Source organism: Leptinotarsa decemlineata, unplaced genomic scaffold (assembly GCF_025532065.1).
Source record: "Leptinotarsa decemlineata unplaced genomic scaffold, Ldec_3_MD MMD2_tig00000133_RagTag_RagTag, whole genome shotgun sequence".
Lineage (NCBI taxonomy): Eukaryota > Metazoa > Arthropoda > Insecta > Coleoptera > Chrysomelidae > Leptinotarsa > Leptinotarsa decemlineata.
Window position 1 is genome coordinate 2531021 of NW_027412542.1, and position 19863 is coordinate 2550883.

Genomic DNA, 19863 nt, shown 5'->3' on the forward strand with positions numbered 1-19863 from the left:
GATATACGCTTGGATTGTGAATTTATCGCTTTATCAACATCTCTAATAAAAAAAGACAGGTCCGTATTTTAAAAAAGAGTTGATAGTGGCCACGTTGACACGAAACGTTTTATCGAATATTCATTATCACATCATCATAGTACACTTCGAATACAATAATATTTCTTCATCCATTTTTTGATATTCTTTATTCTTTACTTTATGATCAATAAACTCGTTTATTTATCAATAGTATTCAAGTGACTTGGTGGAAAAACAGTGCGGGACTCAGCTGCCATATTTCAAGAACCATTTTGTCTCAAAAAAAAATTAAAACACTCCTGGAATGTTTTTCTAGTCTTTAAGAAAATGTATCTGGTTTCAAAATTTCAAAAAATTAAAAAAAAATGTGTATTTCATCTTACAGCAAAAAAAATTAAAAATGTTTTTTTCGAATTTTACAAATATTTTTGGTGATAAATTCTCAATATGCTATTCAAGATGGTTTGTCCCCAAGTTTTCATATTGTTATATAAAAAGCGACAGATAAATCAGATAAATGAAATAAAATCAGTCAAATAGAACATCCTGGCTTAAGAAATTTACTCCTCATGGAAATCAAAGCAAAGCAGTAAAATATCGCTACATATTTTGATTTTTATCCAGTAAACAACCAAATGCTATCCTATGGAAAACTGCTTGAAGAAAATAATTCCAATGTGGGATGCCGCTCTGGTCTCTTCACGTTTAATATAGCAGTTTGAGTATACTACTCCATTGCTTTGGAGAATTGCGCTCATTCAATTATCTGTGATAATGACATCAAACCACGGCTTTTAACTAAATTAGTGGTTATTATCTGCAACACCGTATTTGGTGCAATTTCTGTACGATAACACAAATAGAACAATAATACAGGGTGTTCCTTAAACACATGCTAATATTTAAGAAGGTAATTCTTAGACCCATTTTAGGAAAAAAACTTCCTATGGACGTATGTCCTAAATGTGATGTTTAAATGAAACTACGTTTCTTACTTTCACAACACAAACTGTATTTTCTTGGAAAGGTAACAAAACAAGTACACATAGACTGCCAAAAAAGGAACACGTCCGAAAAACAAATGTTCTCCGGTGCGCGCGCCGTTTGTACTGATGGTATTGCCTATACAGGGTTGTTCAACTATACTACATTACACATGTTCAACTATACTACATTACACACTCCCACCCTTAAATGTGTCGTAACAGAGCCTATCAGGCGCATTTCTATTACGCTTAGGGCGTTCATAGGCGGAGTGAACGAAATTCTTATGATCTAATATATTTGGGATAGGATTATTTATTGACGAAGAACTCGGACCATATGCGATCGTTTCAGGAGCGACCTCCGATTTTGAATTCGAATCAAAATATTTATCATCCAAAGTGAATTCGTCGTCAATACAATATCTTATCTGATTAAAATGTCTTTTCCAATTCAGATTATCTTTTGGAACCTTCACAATGCAAACATTTTTGCCGATAAATTTTTCTATTTTAGCCTTACACCACACGGGTGTTTTCCCTCGATAGTCCCTAACGTACACAATCTGTCCTATTCTGAAGTTGCTTTTTCTTTTCCCTTTATAATTACTTTTATTTACAACCTGCGATTTAACTAAATTATCTTTAACTAAGGAAACATCTTTCACATCAGCACTGCTCCTTCCCGCTGGCCTGAGCAGGTCAAAACGGGTTCGAAGCGATCGCCCCAAAAACAACTTAGCAGGTGATTCCCCCGAAGAACAATGCGGGGTGTTTCTATATTGCAATAGAAATTTACATAACGACAGATTCACGTCCACCAGCTGATTATCAGACAATTCTTTCAATAAAAAAGCTTTAACTGTTTTAACAGAGTTTTCAGCCGCGCCGTTTGAAGATGGATTATAAGGTGGTATGGTTACATGATTTATGCCATTTACTTTGGTGAATGTACTGAATTCTTCTGAAATTAGCTGAGGGCCATTATCTGAAACTAACATTGAGGGTATTCCAAATCTTGAGAAAAGATCGCGCAATTTTTGAATGGTCACTTTGCTTGTAATAGACGTCATCGGAAACACTTCTAGCCATTTGGAATAGGCGTCAGTCACAACCAAAAAGTATAAATTTTTCAAAGGTCCTAGAAAGTCTATATGAATTCTTTGCCAAATTACCTCCGGTATTGGCCACGATACCAAAGGCGTTTTTTCGGGGGTGCTGCGTGCCGACTGACATTCTTGACATTTTTTTACCATCACTTCAATATCTTTACTGAGAGATGGCCACCATACGTAAGATCGAGCAAGTGACTTCGTCTTCACGATACCAAAATGTCCGCTATGCAGTTCGGCCAAAATTGTTTTACGTAAAGAAGACGGAACTAAAACACGGTGCCCCCAAAGGAGAACATCATCTTCAATGCCAATTTCGAAACGTAATTTATAAAAAGGTTTTACTTCCTCGAGACAATTGGAAGGCCATCCATTTTTCACATATGATACCACCTGCGATAATACAGGATCCATCATGGTTTCTTCTCGCATCCTAGTAACATCAATGGGTAAATACTCCGCATTGGATAAATAATTCAAGTTGATATGAGAATTTTCAAAATCTCTTATGCCTTCTTCGAAATCAAAATTTTTTGACTCACTGTCATCATCAAGAATCGGCAGTCTGGAAAGGAAGTCTGCAATGTTAGCTGAGGTATTGACATACTCAATCGTGAAGTCAAACCCACTTAGGATATAAGCATAACGTTGTAAACGATTGGCTGCTATAGTTGGTATTCCCTTTTTTGGGCCAAAAATACTAACTAATGGACGGTTGTCACTGCGCAAGATGAAATGTCGACCATATAAATATTGGTAAAAACGCTTGACACCAAATACCACTGCTAGAGCTTCCTTATCTAACTGTGAATATTTTTTCTCCGAATCCGTCAACGTTCGAGACGCAAAGCACACGGGGCGCTCCACCCCGTCCTCACAAATCTGCGACAGAACCGCACCCAAACCGTAGGCACTACTATCCACGGTTAACGTAGATTTGAGGGCTGCATTGAAATGCACTAAAAATGTATCGGAAAGTAGAACTATTTTGATTTTTTTAAATGCATCTTGGCAACTTTCAGTCCAATGCCATACTGCATTCTTCTTCAACAAATTGTACAACGGACTCACAATATTAGGCATACTCGGTATAAATCTGTTGTAATAAGTGACCATCCCCAAAAAAGATTTGAGTTGTGACACCGTTTTGGGCTCAGACATTTTTTCAATCGCCCTCAACTTTTCAGGGGCTTTGTGAATACCATTTTTATCAATAATCAGCCCCAGATATGACACACTATCTGAAAAAAATTCACATTTTTCTTTTTTTATTGTCAAGCCACAATCTTGTAGAATATTGAATACTTTTTCCAAATTACTCAGGTGACTCTCTTTATTTTTGCCAGTGATAATGATATCATCCAAAAAACATCCTACTCCTTCCAGATTCATGAATAACTGTTCCATCATCCTTTGAAACTGCGCCGGCGCACAGGCCAAACCGAATTGCAGAACATTGTAATGAAACAAACCCCTGTGAGTTGAAATAGTCGTCAGAATTCGCGATTCTGGATGTAATGGTACCTGTTGATAAGCATGTGCTAAATCAATTTTAGAGAATTGTTCTCCCCCACTCAATTTTTCTAATAAATCTTCCATTCGAGGCAATGGATATTTATCGACTATCAAATGGGGATTTATTGTTATTTTATAATCGCCACATAACCTAACAGTGTTATCTTTTTTTAGGATCGGTACTACAGGTGTTGCCCACGGACTAAACTCCACTGAAGAAATTATTTTATTACTTAGAAGCCTATCAATCTCTTCATCAACTTTCTTCTTCATTGCAAATGGTAAAGGTCGAAATTTACAAAACCTAGGTTGAGCATTTGGATCGACTCTTAACTGCAACTGAAATTTATTGAAGCAACCTAGCTTGCTAGAAAACACCTTTGGAAATTTGTTCATAAAGTAATCTTCAAATGACGTATTACCGTGTAAACTATGAATACTATATTTCGCTTCCTGAAACACCATATTGAATGATCTTATAAAATTTCTGCCAAGAAGTGCTGGGCCTTTCGAATCGACCACACAAAAATCTAAAAACCTTCGTTTTGAACCATAATCTACTTGAAATTTTGCGATCCCCTCAGGTAGCACCCTATCTCCCGAAAAATTTATGAGTTCAATGTTAGTTCCAAACAATTGGACCGTGGAAAAATATTTCTTAAACAACGAAAGTGGCAAAACCGATGTTGCAGCACCTGAATCTAATTCCATTTTCAAAGGAACGTTATTTAAACAAATATCTATAATTATAGACTCATCTGATTTCTGGAGAAGACACAAGACTTGTGAACCAACATTTTGTTCACACTGTAACATCGCATCAGCCTGTGAAATTGACTCTATTTGAGTCAGATAATGTAGCTTATTTCTTTGTTTCTTGCAAACAGAACTCAGATGACCTTTAATTGAGCATGTATTACAAGTATACTCACGATACGGACAAACATTTGCTAAATGATCTTTTCCGCAGCGAAAACACTTCACCTTAACACGAAACACTTCTCCAGCTGCTCTACCACCGAATGATGAATGCCCCTTTTCCACACTGGAACTACTGGAAGCCTCCTTGCGACCTCCGTTTCGTTGAACGATTCGATGAACATCGATTTCATTAGGTTCACGTTTGATTTCGGAAACACACTGAAGCATTCCCACTTGGGCCGCTTCTTCTGTCAAGGCCACTTGTAATGCATTTGAAAAAGTTACTGAACTTTTTTCGCTGAACAGCTTGTTTCTCACCTTGCCCGGATTATAACCTGTGATGAATTTGTCACACAACTTCGTATCGAACGATTCACCAAAATCGCAATACATGGATAGCTTTTTCAACCGTGCACTCCATTCTTGGGCACTTTCAGTTTCCTGCTTGAATGCCGAATAAAAACTGAATCTTTCCACAAAAACAACATTTTGTTTCTTGAAATAATTATCCAAATGACCGGTTAATATCACCAAACTGGACGTTTCTGGCTCATCTGGTACACATAAAGTTTGAAGCAACCCGTATGCATCCTGGTGCAAGCCGTTTAGTAGTATTGCACGCTTAATATTGTCGTCAGTAATATTATTCGCAATAAAGTACTGCTGCAACCTTTTCCAATGCACAACCCAGTCATTAACAGCTGGATTGAACTCCAGTTGAATTCCTCTCGGAGCCGCCATCCTTCATTAGCCTTCATTAGCAATGAAGTAAGAATAAATAGCACTTTATCCTCGTCGCCAGAATATGCGATGTTTAAATGAAACTACGTTTCTTACTTTCACAACACAAACTGTATTTTCTTGGAAAGGTAACAAAACAAGTACACATAGACTGCCAAAAAAGGAACACGTCCGAAAAACAAATGTTCTCCGGTGCGCGCGCCGTTTGTACTGATGGTATTGCCTATACAGGGTTGTTCAACTATACTACATTACACATGTTCAACTATACTACATTACACTAAACGCCTTAACTTTTGAGATACAGGGTGGCAAAGTTTTCAAAAATAATCAGTTTTTTAATAATAACTGAGATAATTTTGTAGACATCTTTGGCATATTTGGTACATATGTTCCATGCCTCAAGGCGCATTTTCTGATGTACACAAATTTATATTTTTTCAAACAGTGGCATCCCTACGGGTTTCGCACTGGATATTTTTGGGGAAAAAGTACTACGCCAATGCTTTCTTTTCAAAATAAATCATTTTCAAAATCCTCATTTATTTTTGAGAAAATTTGATCTCCCGGTATTTCTTTGTCCGACGCATGATTTTCATTCAAAAAAATAAAAATCGACAGAAAGCAAATTAAGAAATTAGATCAATTCTAAAATGGATGAGAATCTGAAAATTGCTTCATTACGCATTACCAATTCCCTAATAATACTTGAAAACATAATCTGCAAAAAAATTAATTTTTCACAAAAACGAGTTTTATTTTATTTTGTGACAGTAAGTCTAAACGAATAGCACAAATTTGTTAATTAGTAATAATACCAAAACTGATTATAAAAATTGTTGGAAGTGGCCACCTGCACTTAGTATGCATTCTTCCGCCCTTCTACGCATGGAATTACGCACCCGTTCAAATATTCCCGGCGTATTTCGTATAGTTTCACACGAGGCAACTATTCGCTCTCTTAAATCTTCTAAAGTATTAACTGGAGTTTTATACACAAGAGTTTTAAGGTGACCCCATAAAAAAAATCCAAACGGTTGAGATCGGGGGATCTTGCTGGCCATTGCTGAGGTCCTCCGCGACCTATCCAACGATGAGGATAAACTGTATTTAAATGGTTTCGGACAATTACACTGAAATGAGCAGGGGCGCCATCGTGCATGTACCATATTCGATTCCTTAACGCAAGTGGCACATCTTCCAATAACCCAGGTAAGTCTTCTTCGAAAAAGTGTAAATAAGAACGACCATCAAGGCGTCCTGGTAGAAAAAATTGGCCTATTAGATGATCACCTATAATTCCTGCCCATACATTAACCGAAAATTGGTGTTGGAAATGGGTTTCGTGATTGCATGGGGATTTTCTTTAGCCCACACATGATTGTTATGGAAATTTTGAATGGCATTCCGAGAATGCGGATTTAGTGCAATACTTTGTAGATACCACTGACTGAAGTTCACACGCTGTGGAAAATCTCTGGGGAGTAATGCCTGCACTCTTGAAATATGGTATGGGTATAACAAAAAATCAACCAAAATACGCCAAACAATTTGATGACAAATATCTAGAGTTCTAGCGATCTTCCTCGTACTCGTCTCAGGATGTTCCTCAATTTCTTGCAGCATCGCTTCCTCAATTTCAGGAGTTCTTACTACACGAGGTCTACCTTCCGGGGTCCCTTTCTTGAAACTACCAGTTTCCCCAAGTCGACGATGAATATTTGAAAAGGTTCGGCTATCTGGTAAGGCACGATTAGGATATCTTTCCTGATAAATGCGCCTGGCTTCTGTTGCATTACCATCGGCTAGGCCATATACGTAATGTATTTGCGCCATTTCCGCATTCGTATAATTTACCATATTTACTCATATTCAGAAAAACAGCGGACTACCAAAATAACTTCAATAACACTTCAAAATCAATCAAAACGCGCTGTGACAGTTTTTAACACCAACACCTTACTTTAAACCAACATCAATATTAGATACTGACGTTTGTACATATAGAGAATTCGTTTTTTATTGCTATGGTGGGTACGCTGTTTTTTCTGCTTTTAATCTTTAAAAGAAATCACATATCGACAAACTCCATATTTCCAAGAGATGCAGTAAATAAATTCTGCTACACGTCATTTATTCCAGGATAACTAAATTTATGTTTTCAAAAATTATTAAGCGGTGCTGCGTTATGACGTAATTTTAATTGAGAACAGTGCATCTGACAACAAACAAATACCTTTTAGATCCTCAATTATTTTGCAACAAATCTGATCTCTTAGTTTGCTTTCAGTCGATGCACGATACCGCATCAGATTTTTAAGGAATTTATCCTTAAGTAAAGCGATTTTTTATTTTTTGAGCGAAAACCATGCGTCGGACAAAGAAAACCCAGCAAATCAAATGTGCTGAAAAATGTATGGAGATTTTAAAAATAATTTTTAATTCAAGATAAAACAGTGGCGCAGTATTTTTTTCGCCAAAAATATACATTTCAAAACTCGTACGTACGCCACTGGCAGAGAAAATTAAGAAAATTGTACATCAGAAAATGCGCCTTGAGGCATGGAACATATGTACCAAATATGCCAAAGATGTCTACAAAATTATCTCAGTTATTATTGAAAAACTTAATTATTTTTGAAAACTTTGCCACCCTGTATCTCAAAAGTTAAGGCGTTTAGGACATACGTTCATAGGACGTTTTTTCCTTAAAATGGGTCTAAGAATTACCTCCTTAAATATTAGCATGTGTAAGGAACACCCTGTATAATGGGATGGTATTCTGCTATTTCAGTAATATGGTAAGTTTAGATACTGCTAGTTTGTTTCTGAAGGCTTGAAAACTGAGCAAACATGGTGTTTTGTTTGTCTCGTCATAGTTTCATGGATGCCGTCATACTGCCGCTACGTAGACTGTCAATTTTTTTTCAATTCTGATATGGGACCGTATCGACGTCATTCAGTGATCTCATGGAATTTATCAAATCAATTTGAATCTTCCAGTCTACACCACCTCTGTTCATTATCTTTTATTCCAAAATTACGATCGATGAAGTTTGACCCTAATATTTATGCAAATAGGCCCATAACCCACTGATACTATAAAACAATTTATTAATGCGATTATGTTAATTTTGATGAAACGGCCATAACAGAGGAAATTTTAATTGATGGAGTTAATATAATGTGAGCGTAATATGAGGAATCACTTCAATCCCATAGTTATTAAAACTAATCCAAACCGTTGATACTTTGCGAAATGAGGATCGCGAATGACGGTTGTTAGTAAAATTGATGGAGTATTCAAATGAACTTGGAGCCAAGTTGAGAAATTGATAAGATGAATGAAAAGAAGAAGATTCTACGAAATGAAACAAGATTAGAAATAAATGAAAAGGAGAGAGAGGCCTGTAGTGAAAATGAATCAATGCCTTTTCGCTATTTTCACACCTGTGTCATCAGTGATTCATGAGTTCGAGAAGTATTCAGTAGAATTGTGTTTGGATTTCGTGTTGAATTATGAGGAGTCGGAATCGAGTATAACAAGAAACATGGTAATAATCTATATCTCAAGATAACTCATCTATGACTTTCAGAATTCAAGTTTTCGAAACTCTAAGTTGTAGGTAGCACCTAAGTTTTTGAGAAGTTCTAATGCAACAATTTTCGTGATCAATTATGACATGGATGGAACTATGTCAGCCTTCGCCAGAGTATGGTGTCTTTCAAAATTTGGGGAATAGGTAAAACAACGAATTGCTTCCATAGATGTTTGGTATGACACAATTCAATAATGGATCAGTTATCATATGCAACAGAGTATTTGTAGTGTGGTTTCAAATATAAAAAATTTAACAATCGGATGGTCATAATGGAATCGACACGCATTGTTCAACTCCGACAAGAATATTTGAGGCGAATGAAAAGCTACCGAGAATCCAGCAGACATATAATCTACCTCGACGAAACTTGGTTTGACACCCATGATGTTGTCTAATATAGCTGGGTAGACGAAACCAAGTATTATGCTTTGAACACACCTTCTTCAAGGGGAAAACGTGTTATAATTTTGCATGCCAGGAATGAAAGTGGTTTTGTACCTGACGCTTTGCTTTTGTCGGCCAAAAATATAAAAGATTCATCTGCTGATTACCACGAAGATATGACTGCGGCTTTATTCGAAACCTGGTTCAGTGAGCAGCTTCCCCCAAATATTCCTCCAAACTCGGTTATTGTTATGGATAACGCTTCGTATCATTCTCGGTTATTGACTACAATACCAAACAATAACACAAAAAAAGCAGATATTGTTGATTTCTTGCGAAATCATGACATACCCGAAAAAATTTCAACGAAAAACGTATTACTGGCGACCATAAAACAACGTAATTTCAAAAACAGTATATTATTGATTCGATATGTGAAACACGTGGTCATATTCTCTTACGTTTGCCTTCATACTATTGTGTGTTCAATCCAATTGAAATAAATGGTTTGGGCCACAATGAAAGAAAGCTTGCGGAAATGTAATCAGTCACCGACTTTGAATGCTTTAGTGCTTGACAATAAAAGGCGAGTGGTGAATGGAGTAGGTAATAGTGATGTATGAAAGAACTGTGTGGCCCACGTTATAAAAGAAGAGAACAAATATGATGTGCAAAGTTCCATAAATCCGATCGTTATTCAACCCGATGATGATTCCACCTCATCCGAATATAGCGAAGAAGAATTTTGATTTTTCTAGCAATTTTGTTGGCCTGTATTATTTTGTAAATATATGTTTGACGCGAATTCGGTGTGATTATTTGTGTTTTCATTGTATTTTAGAGTTTTCAACTCGGAAATCAACTACCTTAAATTTCGAAGTTTTTCATAATTACCCATAGTGGAAAAATTCAGTTGAGATAACTTTTTCATGGGTTAATCAATGGCTATGATTGTAAGAATAAGTAACTGAAAAACTACCACTGAAAAATAATATGCCGACGCCTATGTCGAGGCGGGAATTCTTTTTCTGTGCTGTTCCAATAATTGGTATTTGAAATACTATAGCGTATGTGATCATGATCAATGGCGGACAAATAAATGATGTTGGATTTCAGATCTCCACTTCTCGAGCTTCAAATATTTGTCAACTTCTATGAAAACTAGATGGGCATCGGATATAAATCACTCAGAGAAAAATTCCTTACGGTATAGAGCATAAAGATTTCATCTGCATTACTAGTAATACATTATTTTCACAGCTTTTCGATCTAACACAGAATAATGGTCAGTTATTTTGAATAAAAAAAAACACCATTTAAACACTGTTAGAATATTATTTAGGAAAATATTATAGCTGAATTTTAGAAGGGTACATAAGACGGGTGTGATATTATCCAAATTCACAGAATACACTGAGAAAAAAATATAGAACTTTTTTTTTCATTTAACGAGTCTGTATATCTACCATATGATAGCTCCGTATATCTACCATGTGATAGGTACGCTGACTGACTTAGTGAAAAGAACCGCTCTGGCTTTTTGGGCCGTCTGAAGGGGGGAAATACTTATAAAATTCGTAACATGAAAAATGGATTTTATACATCTATCAAACTGAGATATGTTATTCCTGATGACCGAATCGACAAAAAGAACACCATGCCATTCTCACCCCTTCAGACGGCCTATAAAACAATGGCGTGAAGTTTTTCTTGTCGATTCGGTCATCAGGAATAACATACCTCAATCTTGTAGGTGTACAAATTAAAATTTTTGGTGATACGATTTTTGAAGAAGTTTCCAGCCCATTTCCACCCCCTGAGACGGCCTGTGAAACTGGTCGATTCCGTTATCAGAAATAACATATCTCAGTTTGATAGGTGAACAAAGTCGATTTTTCATGTTACGAATTTTATAAATATTTTCACTCCATTTTCACCAGACGGCCTGTTAAACTATGATGGAACGATTTTCTCGTCGATTCGGTCGTCAGAAATAACATATCTCAGTTTGATAGGTGTACCAAGTCGATTATTCATGTTACGAATTCAATAAATATTTCCACCTCGTTTTCACCAGACGGCCTGTTGAACTATAATGTGATGTTTTTCTCGTCGATTCCGTCATCAGGAATAGAATTTTATAAATATCCTATTTCAAACGGCCCAAAAGTTAGGAGGGTTCTTTTTTTCACTGAGTCAGTCAACAAGCGTATCATATAGAAAAATGGTAGGTGTACAAAGTCGTTAAATGATAAATAATAGTTCAATATTTTTTATCCCAGTGTACTCTGTGGATGTGGATAACTTCACATCTGTGTACATGAGGACATTCTTTCTCCTTCTCCTTCTCCTCCTTTCTCCTTCTCCTGAACTCTGCAAGAATCTCAGGTTTTATGAATTGTTACATCGAAGTAGTCCACTCGAGTACACAATCCATGATCTTAATCGCAGTTTCAATATTAGAATTATGCTTGATAACTCAATTTTTGGTACAAGTGCTGGTTCTTGACTGAATCCTCAACTTTTACCTAGTATATCGGAAAGAAATAGCTCCTCTCTCATAAGCTCGATCGAGATAACTTACGTCTCATCAAGTAACTCCCATGTCTCCAATAGAATACTTACATGTAAAGAAATGGAAATTGATAGAAAGCTTAATTATCCGAATTCATGAATTCCAGAATCAGTCTGTGTTTTGAAATTCTCCACTTTCACTTCTTGTAGTCAATTTGAATTTTGAACAGTTCAAAAGATTAAACGTTTATTTTTGAGAATGAGTAAGTTCGTCTCAGTTTACTCTATTTACTTTCTAAACTTTCCTGAATTTCCTGAAAAACAGACAAAAAAACCAAAAAATGTTTTTCTTCGGGTTCTACTAGATGGTGCTAGTATCGTTGGTTCAATAAACACTCGAAAAAGTAGATGGCACCATCATCGATATTGGGATATTTTGTTTGAAATTTTCTATTTTTTGAGAACGTTGATCCACCTTCCTCTGTTTTCAATCCACCTAGGGCCTGTTTTTGAATCAAGTAGGTTAGTTAGTTTGATCTAATGAATAGAGTTTGAAGTCGGTTTCTTTTCACGTTTCAATGTAAATTCGTAAATTCTGATATGCAAAAAGGAACTATTAATTTGTATTGCATTATGATATTATTATTATTATTTGCAGAAGTTCAGTCGTTCGTGTGCTTTTGTCCATATGGCGTTATAGCAAAACATGGTTTGATTTCTTCAGATACATAAATTTCCATTTCTTGTTTTATTTCATCATTCCTTGTCATACGCTTTGTTCCAATGATCTTCCTTTGTCAATAAATAGAAAAAAAAACTTTTTATGCAATCTTCATGAGTAAAACTATTCTTTTTAATGGAATTGTCAAATAGAAACCTTTTTATATAACGGGGTGTTAGGTGGAATTCTTCTTTGTAATGAAGTGAATATGGTTGAGGCTTTCGAGGCCCAGGTTTCCAGTGTCACTATTTTTCGGGTTTGAAGGCCGTAGATTTTCCAAATTTTTTTCTGACGTTTCGCTGGTACGAGTGACTGGCTTCTTCACAAGTTTATACATTCTGGGTTCATATCCGGATATTATTCTCATTATTATGGGCTGATATCGGATATTAACCAAGGATGTATAAACCTCTGAAGAAGCTAGCCATTCGCGCCAACGAAACGTCAGGAAGCAATTCAAAAAATCCACGGCCTTCGAAACCAAAAAATAGTGACACTTGGCACTGAAAGTAAATATCTTCAGAAAAGGAGCTAAAGTAAGTAGGTTTTTTCGTTATACTTTTCAAACTCAGGTTAATTCGTTTATAAAAATGATGTGGATACATCTTCACAGTTCAATATTTTTAGACCCTTCCATTTCGAATCTCTAGAATTTCAACTGATTAATGAGTCCATCTTGTTAATATTTAAATATCATTTCTCCAACAGCGAACTGTCAGCTCGAATCATCTCTCTCACATCTCTCAGATATCATTGGAAAATTAAGCCTTTGTATGGGTGCTCCTTGCTAATCATAATGCTTGCTAAACAGATACGCATTTAGTCTCTATAACGAAATTATTGATCTAGACGGTTCTGCCCCCGAAATCATTGTTTGTTGCAGTGAATTTTTTAAGCAGAATCAGTAATCTCCATTTTTTATAATACGGTACAATTATACTATACAATGCGTATCGTACGCCATAACACTTACTGAAGGATTATAACAAATACGTCAAAACCATAAAATAAATTTCACCGTTTTAAATTCATATCTGCGTCATTTCCATCAGAAGTTAATTAGAATTCGAGTTCAATTTCTGTTGGAAAGCAAGGATAGCCGATATGAGTCTTTCCTAACAGTGTTCGCTTTATTTAGATCCCCTTTGCATCCAGGTTGTCGGGAAAATATATTTCGGCTCTGATGGAGAATATGAGATGTTTTCCAGGAAATATTCAGAGGAAGACAAGTATAAATGGCTCTCATTTTCAAAGCAACCAATCAAAGAAATGTATTTCCCTTATAATAATAAAATATTACTCCAGAAAATAGTAACATGAAAGCAAAATTTAATGAGATTCAACCTTTTTTTTATTATGTATATTGACATGACCTCATATTCACTTCTGCTAGAGTCTACCTAGAAAAAATCGTTCACCTGATTGGATACCCAAATATCACAAGCAACCTTGTATTCTTAAACATCTCTGTGAGACTTGTAATATGAGAATTGGAATCGAAAATTAATCGCAACTTTGATAAAAGAGCTGCTCTCAAAATCCCAAGTCCTACCCCACTCTGCTTATGTATGCTGGTTTTAATCCAAACTATCTCAGTGAGAAAATTGGGTTTTGTAATTTGCTATCAGCAAATCAAAACATGGATTCATTTCACTATTACAGATCTGTGATGGAGCAATTTTATTCATTAACCCTTTCACCGCAATAAATAGGAACATACAATAAATTTCATGTTATGCAATCATAGTTGACTATTAATTTCTGTTCGTTTTCAACTGTTCCAGCTAATTGGCGTCAGATAATTTGATCTCAATCAAATAATGATGTATGATTTCAGCGTTTTAGTATTCATGAAACCATTACTGTTCAACGAAACAATCAATAACTGGTTCTATAGAGCTTGCTAGAAGGCCGTAGTCTACTATGTGGGAAACACTTTTCGTAATTTGGATTTTCTGACGTTTCGCTGGCACTCAAAATAGCTTCTTCAGATGTGGTTCCATCTCCGATATTCAAAACGGACTGTTGTGTTCTTGATTTCATATTGAATTTATATACTGGACAGGACGAATTCAGGTTTCAACCATGGAATACCTTCAAAACAGATTCAAGTCCTGATTCAACAGATGCTTGAAATACCTCTACTGCGAGTTCTTACTAATTTTCAAAAGGACATGGTTAGTTGCAAAATGTATTAGAGGAGAAGCCAAAGAATTCACTACTGTTCGAATAGTATCTTTCACATCATCATTGGTGGTGACAAAATGCACATATAGTTTGCTTCCAATCATCCCCAAAGATGTATTGAATGGGTCATCTAGTGAACGAAGTGACTGAGGTGTAGACCTTTACAGACAAACCATCTTTCCTGACGTATCCTTTCCCGAATTTTATCGACACTTACTGTCTTATACGGTGAAGCATGTTGACACTAGTTGATCTTTGCTTATAATCTAGCATGTCGAAAATCTAACTATATTTTGATTTTTTTTGACACTACTGTCTCCATCTTTCAATCCTCAGAAGGCGTTGAAGCTTCATGAATCTTGACACCCTCTTATCAGAAAAAAAATTACGAATTTTCAGAGCCCAATAATGCATCTGATGCCTCTTATCCATTCAATTTTGCTCTTCATAACATATGGGCTGAAAATTTCAGGGTCTAAAAAAGAAAACGTGTTTTTTTGTTCAAAGCTGGCGTTATTCATCAACGTCATCTCCGCCACTACAATCAATCCAGCGCTGCTGTAACATTTCAATGCCACTTCAGTAAAACGAATTATTTTTTGACACTAGTTGCTGGAAGCCAAATCTGGCAAATACGTTGGGTGTGGGAGCAATTCGAAGTTCAATTCATGTTATTTTGCCATTGTTTTGATTATTTTGATGCCATATGCTGTCATTTCTTTGCAAACTCGGCCTTCAAATACTTCAATAAAGCTATGTAATATTTACTGTTGATGATCACCGAGGCCATAACCTTTCCAGCAGATGGTTGTGCTTTCGGGCGATTTGGACGAGATTCACCAGTTGCTCTCCACTCAGGTGACGATCGTTTTGATGCCGGAGTGAAGCCATGGATCCATGCTTCATTCAATGCCACATATCGACGGTTTGTTATGTTTGAACATGGTCAAACACTGCTCAGAATCATCAAGACGTTCTTGTTTTCGGTCAAAAGTGATCTCGCGCGGCACCAACTTGGAACAGAGGTTTCTCATAGTCAAATGCTCATGCAATATAAAGTCAACACATTCTTTTGATAACTTCATAATGCCAGTTAACTCACGCAACTCCACTTTTCGATCATTCAAAACGATTATGTGGATTTTTTTACTGTTTCTGGTATTACTGCCTCATTGGATCGTCCATTGCGTTCTGCATCATCGGTGTCTCTACAACCACGTTTGAAGTCAGCAAATCAACGTTTAATTCTGATGGATCGCAGTCCTTTCAACACTTTTCAAGCCATTGCTTTGCTTGAAAGGTGCTTTTTCCTATCAAGAAGCAGTGTAAAAATTGAAACACGAAATTGTTTTTGATCCATTGTTTCGAAAATAACAAATGTAGTGTCACTCTTAGCACAATAACTAACACATTTATGAGTAGAATACCATCAAAATTCAACAGCTTTCTTTAAAAGGTTAGTACTAATTGAAAAAGAGATCAATGCAATAAAATTAGCGTCATCTATGTGTTAGGTCCAAGACTTTTCAGCCTATGTAGTATCACCTCTTTGACAAAATTATTCGCAATTTCTCATGTATTCATAACCCAGTATTTACAAAATTCCAATCTTTTTGATGAGCCATCTCATTTATTGTTTCATAATTATAAGCATCGAGGTTTGCATGGTTTCTTTAATATGTTTCGCTAGAAAAGAATCAGGTGTTGACAGTATTTTATTGACATCTATGTATAACATTCTGCAAAAGTACGACACGTTTAACTTGAAAAACCATGGCATCCTTCATAGAGTATAACCGATAATAACAAACTTCATTTGATTTCATAAACTACACCTTACAATTTGATCTTGACAAGCTCTATTTTCAGAACTATATCACGACATTCACTGCGAAAATGCTAATGTGATAGCGAAACATGTTATATGTTCAGCGATGGTCATTTTGTGTAGAGGAAAATCAGTTTTTTTATAGACTTTTTGGCCGACAAAAAATTAAAAAAATAAGACGAATTGGAAATAGGGATTATGTTGGAACTACTTTCAAAACACCCTGAGATCTATACTCATACATACAAAAGCCAACAACACTGAAGAAAAAAAAAATTAGTATAGGACGAAACTGCAGTAACGTTAGTTACAAATGAAAGTGGTAAAAAACATAGAAATTTTCATTTCTCTTTTCATCAAAAAAATTACATTTATGAGATATCTTGTTCTTGTGGTGAAAGTTATATTGTTGAAACTTCGAGACCATTCAAAGTGCGTGAGATTGAACATCGAGATTACATAAAAAATAGACAATTGACAGGATCCAAAATTTCAGAACACATTTTAAAATCAGACGGGGAACATTGAGTTGAATGGAACAAGACAAGAATGATTACCAATGAGCCCCACTCTAAGGGGCGTAAGCTGAAAGAATCAGCGTATATTCTCATATCTGGAGAGAATTGTATTTCGAACAGCTCCTTAGAAATAGACCGTACTTGGCTACCCATCTTGAAGGAAAATTTGGATAATGGCGTAATGTCAACAGACTGATATCAGAGAGCACCTTGCTCTCAGTTGTCAATTGACAACACTGACATAATTTCACAATTCAAAACTTCTTTGACATCTGTCGAAGAAATTGAGAAATAAATAATCAGCAGAGAAATAACTGCAAATATCTTTGAATTTTTTATATATTTCTGAAGACGGAGACAAATTTTGGCCTCCGAAACGTAAAGATAAGTATTGTATTATTTCTTAGCAATTTTTTTTTTGATAGGCAAAATTGTTAAATACGACAAGTTAGTGATGAATAGAACATTTTTCTTTGTGAAAATACTTTGATTTTACGCGGTAACTTATCAGGGTAAACTGAAAAGTTTGCCCTTTCTACACTTGTATGAAGTCGGTGGGAGGTAAAAATCCCCAAAAAAGGCGATAATAAATGTGATATTTCGAAAATAAAGTTTGTGAAGGTCAAATCATAAGGTGAAGTTTATGAAATTACTATAGATCTTCATCAAGAAACGGTTAATCAATGAAAAAAAAATCTTTTTCTATTTAATTTTACGATAGTTTCAAAACTCATACACGCCACATGCCAAGGAATAACTTCATATACTATGACAACGTCTGTTCAAGTTGTATACAAAATACCTTAAGAATCGAGATGAGTAAAGTGAATAATTTTTATTGAAAAACTATAAAAATACAAATTGAATAACAACGACCTGTTGCATATAAACCGCATCACTGAATACGTATGAATGAGATTATCAAAAATTTATCATTACTACTGAGATCACTGCAATTCGAACATTTCATTTTTTTTAGATGTAAAATGGTATACGAAGGAAAAAAATACTTTAAAAACCATCAATTACCTACAAGGGTATCTCACCAGGAATCAAAAATGTGTTTAAACTTCTGGAGAAACCCTAACTGATTGTATATGCTGGTTAGAATTCACAGGTTTCTTCAATAATAATTTTTTATGACGTTATTAGTTAATTCATTCAGTAACACTTAATATACTGTGTGTTTTGTGAGATCAATCACATTATTTTTTGAACAGCTAGCATTAGGCAAAATTTAATTTTTGGCATGATTTTCAATTGATATGATATAAGTTTTTTCTAATTATTTTTCATCACGATAGAAGAAAATTGATGTCGAATCAAACATTCGAATAATGTCAATGTCAATGATGACATCTATTTTGCAGATTTCGAATTCATACATCTTTTCTGATAATAAAAGTCTGAAAATCTTCTATTGACTCACAAGAAATATGAATACTTTGTTGTTAAATCTGTTGACTTCGATTCAGCGTAACCTGTTTCATGAAGAATTCAAAACTAAGTTCTTGAAAAAGATCAAAATCAAAAATGTCTTCAGAACCAAATACCTTACTGATGGAAATTAATAAACATCAAAATGTACTTACTCAAGGCCGTGTTCGGAAAATACTTCGCTAATGTCGGAGTCGCTCCTGGGAAGAACCAGCTTGGGCAGCACGTTAGCCTTCTTTCTTCGGGACTTCAGCGTAATCGACGAGAAGTGCATCATCTCAGGCACCTTGTGTGGCGAATGCGGCGACAAAATGGTCAATCTCCTCTCCCCCGGGCTCAAACTCAAGTACCCCGCAGGCGGGGGTAGACTAAGATGCTGCGGAATCCTCATCTTCCCCGACCAAAGCACCCTTCTCCTCTCAGCGCTGATCCAGTCTTCACTAGCCCCGGATGACAAAAGAGAACCTTCACCGCTGACTGCATGCCTCTTCAGCTTCATTTCTCTCTCGATGCTCTCTAAAGATTTCGCCTCAGTGCTTTCTGAGAAAATTTTCCTCATGTCTCTTTCGCTGGAGGTCAGGAAGGCCTTAGGCGAAGCTCGAAGGCTCTCCATGCTCTTGGTCTGGTCGCTTCTGTGCGAGGCGGTCAAAAACTGGCCTTTGTTCACCTGCTTCACATCTGGTTCGTAATCCTCTTGGGAGGAGCTCGAGTGCGGTGACTTGGACATCAAGGAGTACTTCGGAGATGCCTTTTGGGATAGCGACACGGACTCGGATTCGGACTCCATGGAGTCCCCACTGGCTTGCTGCGTTATTATATGGCACTGAGGTATGACTTCGGTTTTTTGGTCGGATGTTATTGTTGTAATTGACGTACGGGACGAGTGGACACTTTGGTGCGTCAAGGTCACTGTGGAGGATGCCTTCGATAGCGACGTGGTTTCGTCTTCGTCTTCCTCCATTTTGAAATGGTAAATGATTGGTGTGAAAGTCTATGAATGTTTATTGTCACAAAGCACTGATCATATCAATTTTATTCATTTAAGGCCAACTGTTGAGTCTGCATTCAGTTTTTCAAAGGTTACTTTTTATAATTTTTGATGAAAATATATTTACCCCTTTTTCATTGCCAAAAGAAATGGAGGTTTTTAAAGTTATTTTCGAAAAATAAAAGATAGGTCCTATTTTGAGGATGGACTTGGGGCACGTTATTTGAAAACACGAAAGTGATTCATTCTTTTTCAGCAATTTCACAAACATATTCAAACAAGTGAATGGATTCATCCCAGTTAAATTCTATACTTGTTTATTTATGTAAACTATTTGTAATTTCACGGATATAAGTTAAGTACCCTGATCTCCATTTAAATAAAGCTTTGA

General features: G+C 35.9%; 1 protein-coding gene across 7 annotated transcripts in view; it reads right to left on the reverse strand.

Annotated features, from left to right (window-relative positions):
* dnc (phosphodiesterase dunce) overlaps positions 1-19863 on the reverse strand; it is a 768665-nt gene that overhangs the window by 361059 nt on the left and 387743 nt on the right. For 2 of the 7 annotated variants that reach the window (XM_074172538.1, XM_074172541.1), the window contains exon 2: positions 18640-19543. The exons of 3 other annotated variants lie outside the window; for them this stretch is intronic. In XM_074172538.1, coding sequence (XP_074028639.1) covers positions 18640-19445 — 806 coding nt within the window. In that variant the 5' untranslated portion in view covers positions 19446-19543. Of the gene's footprint in view, positions 1-18639; positions 19568-19863 lie in introns of all 7 variants that reach the window. 2 more of the 7 variants (XM_074172540.1, XM_074172539.1) reach the window with 2 other exon arrangements.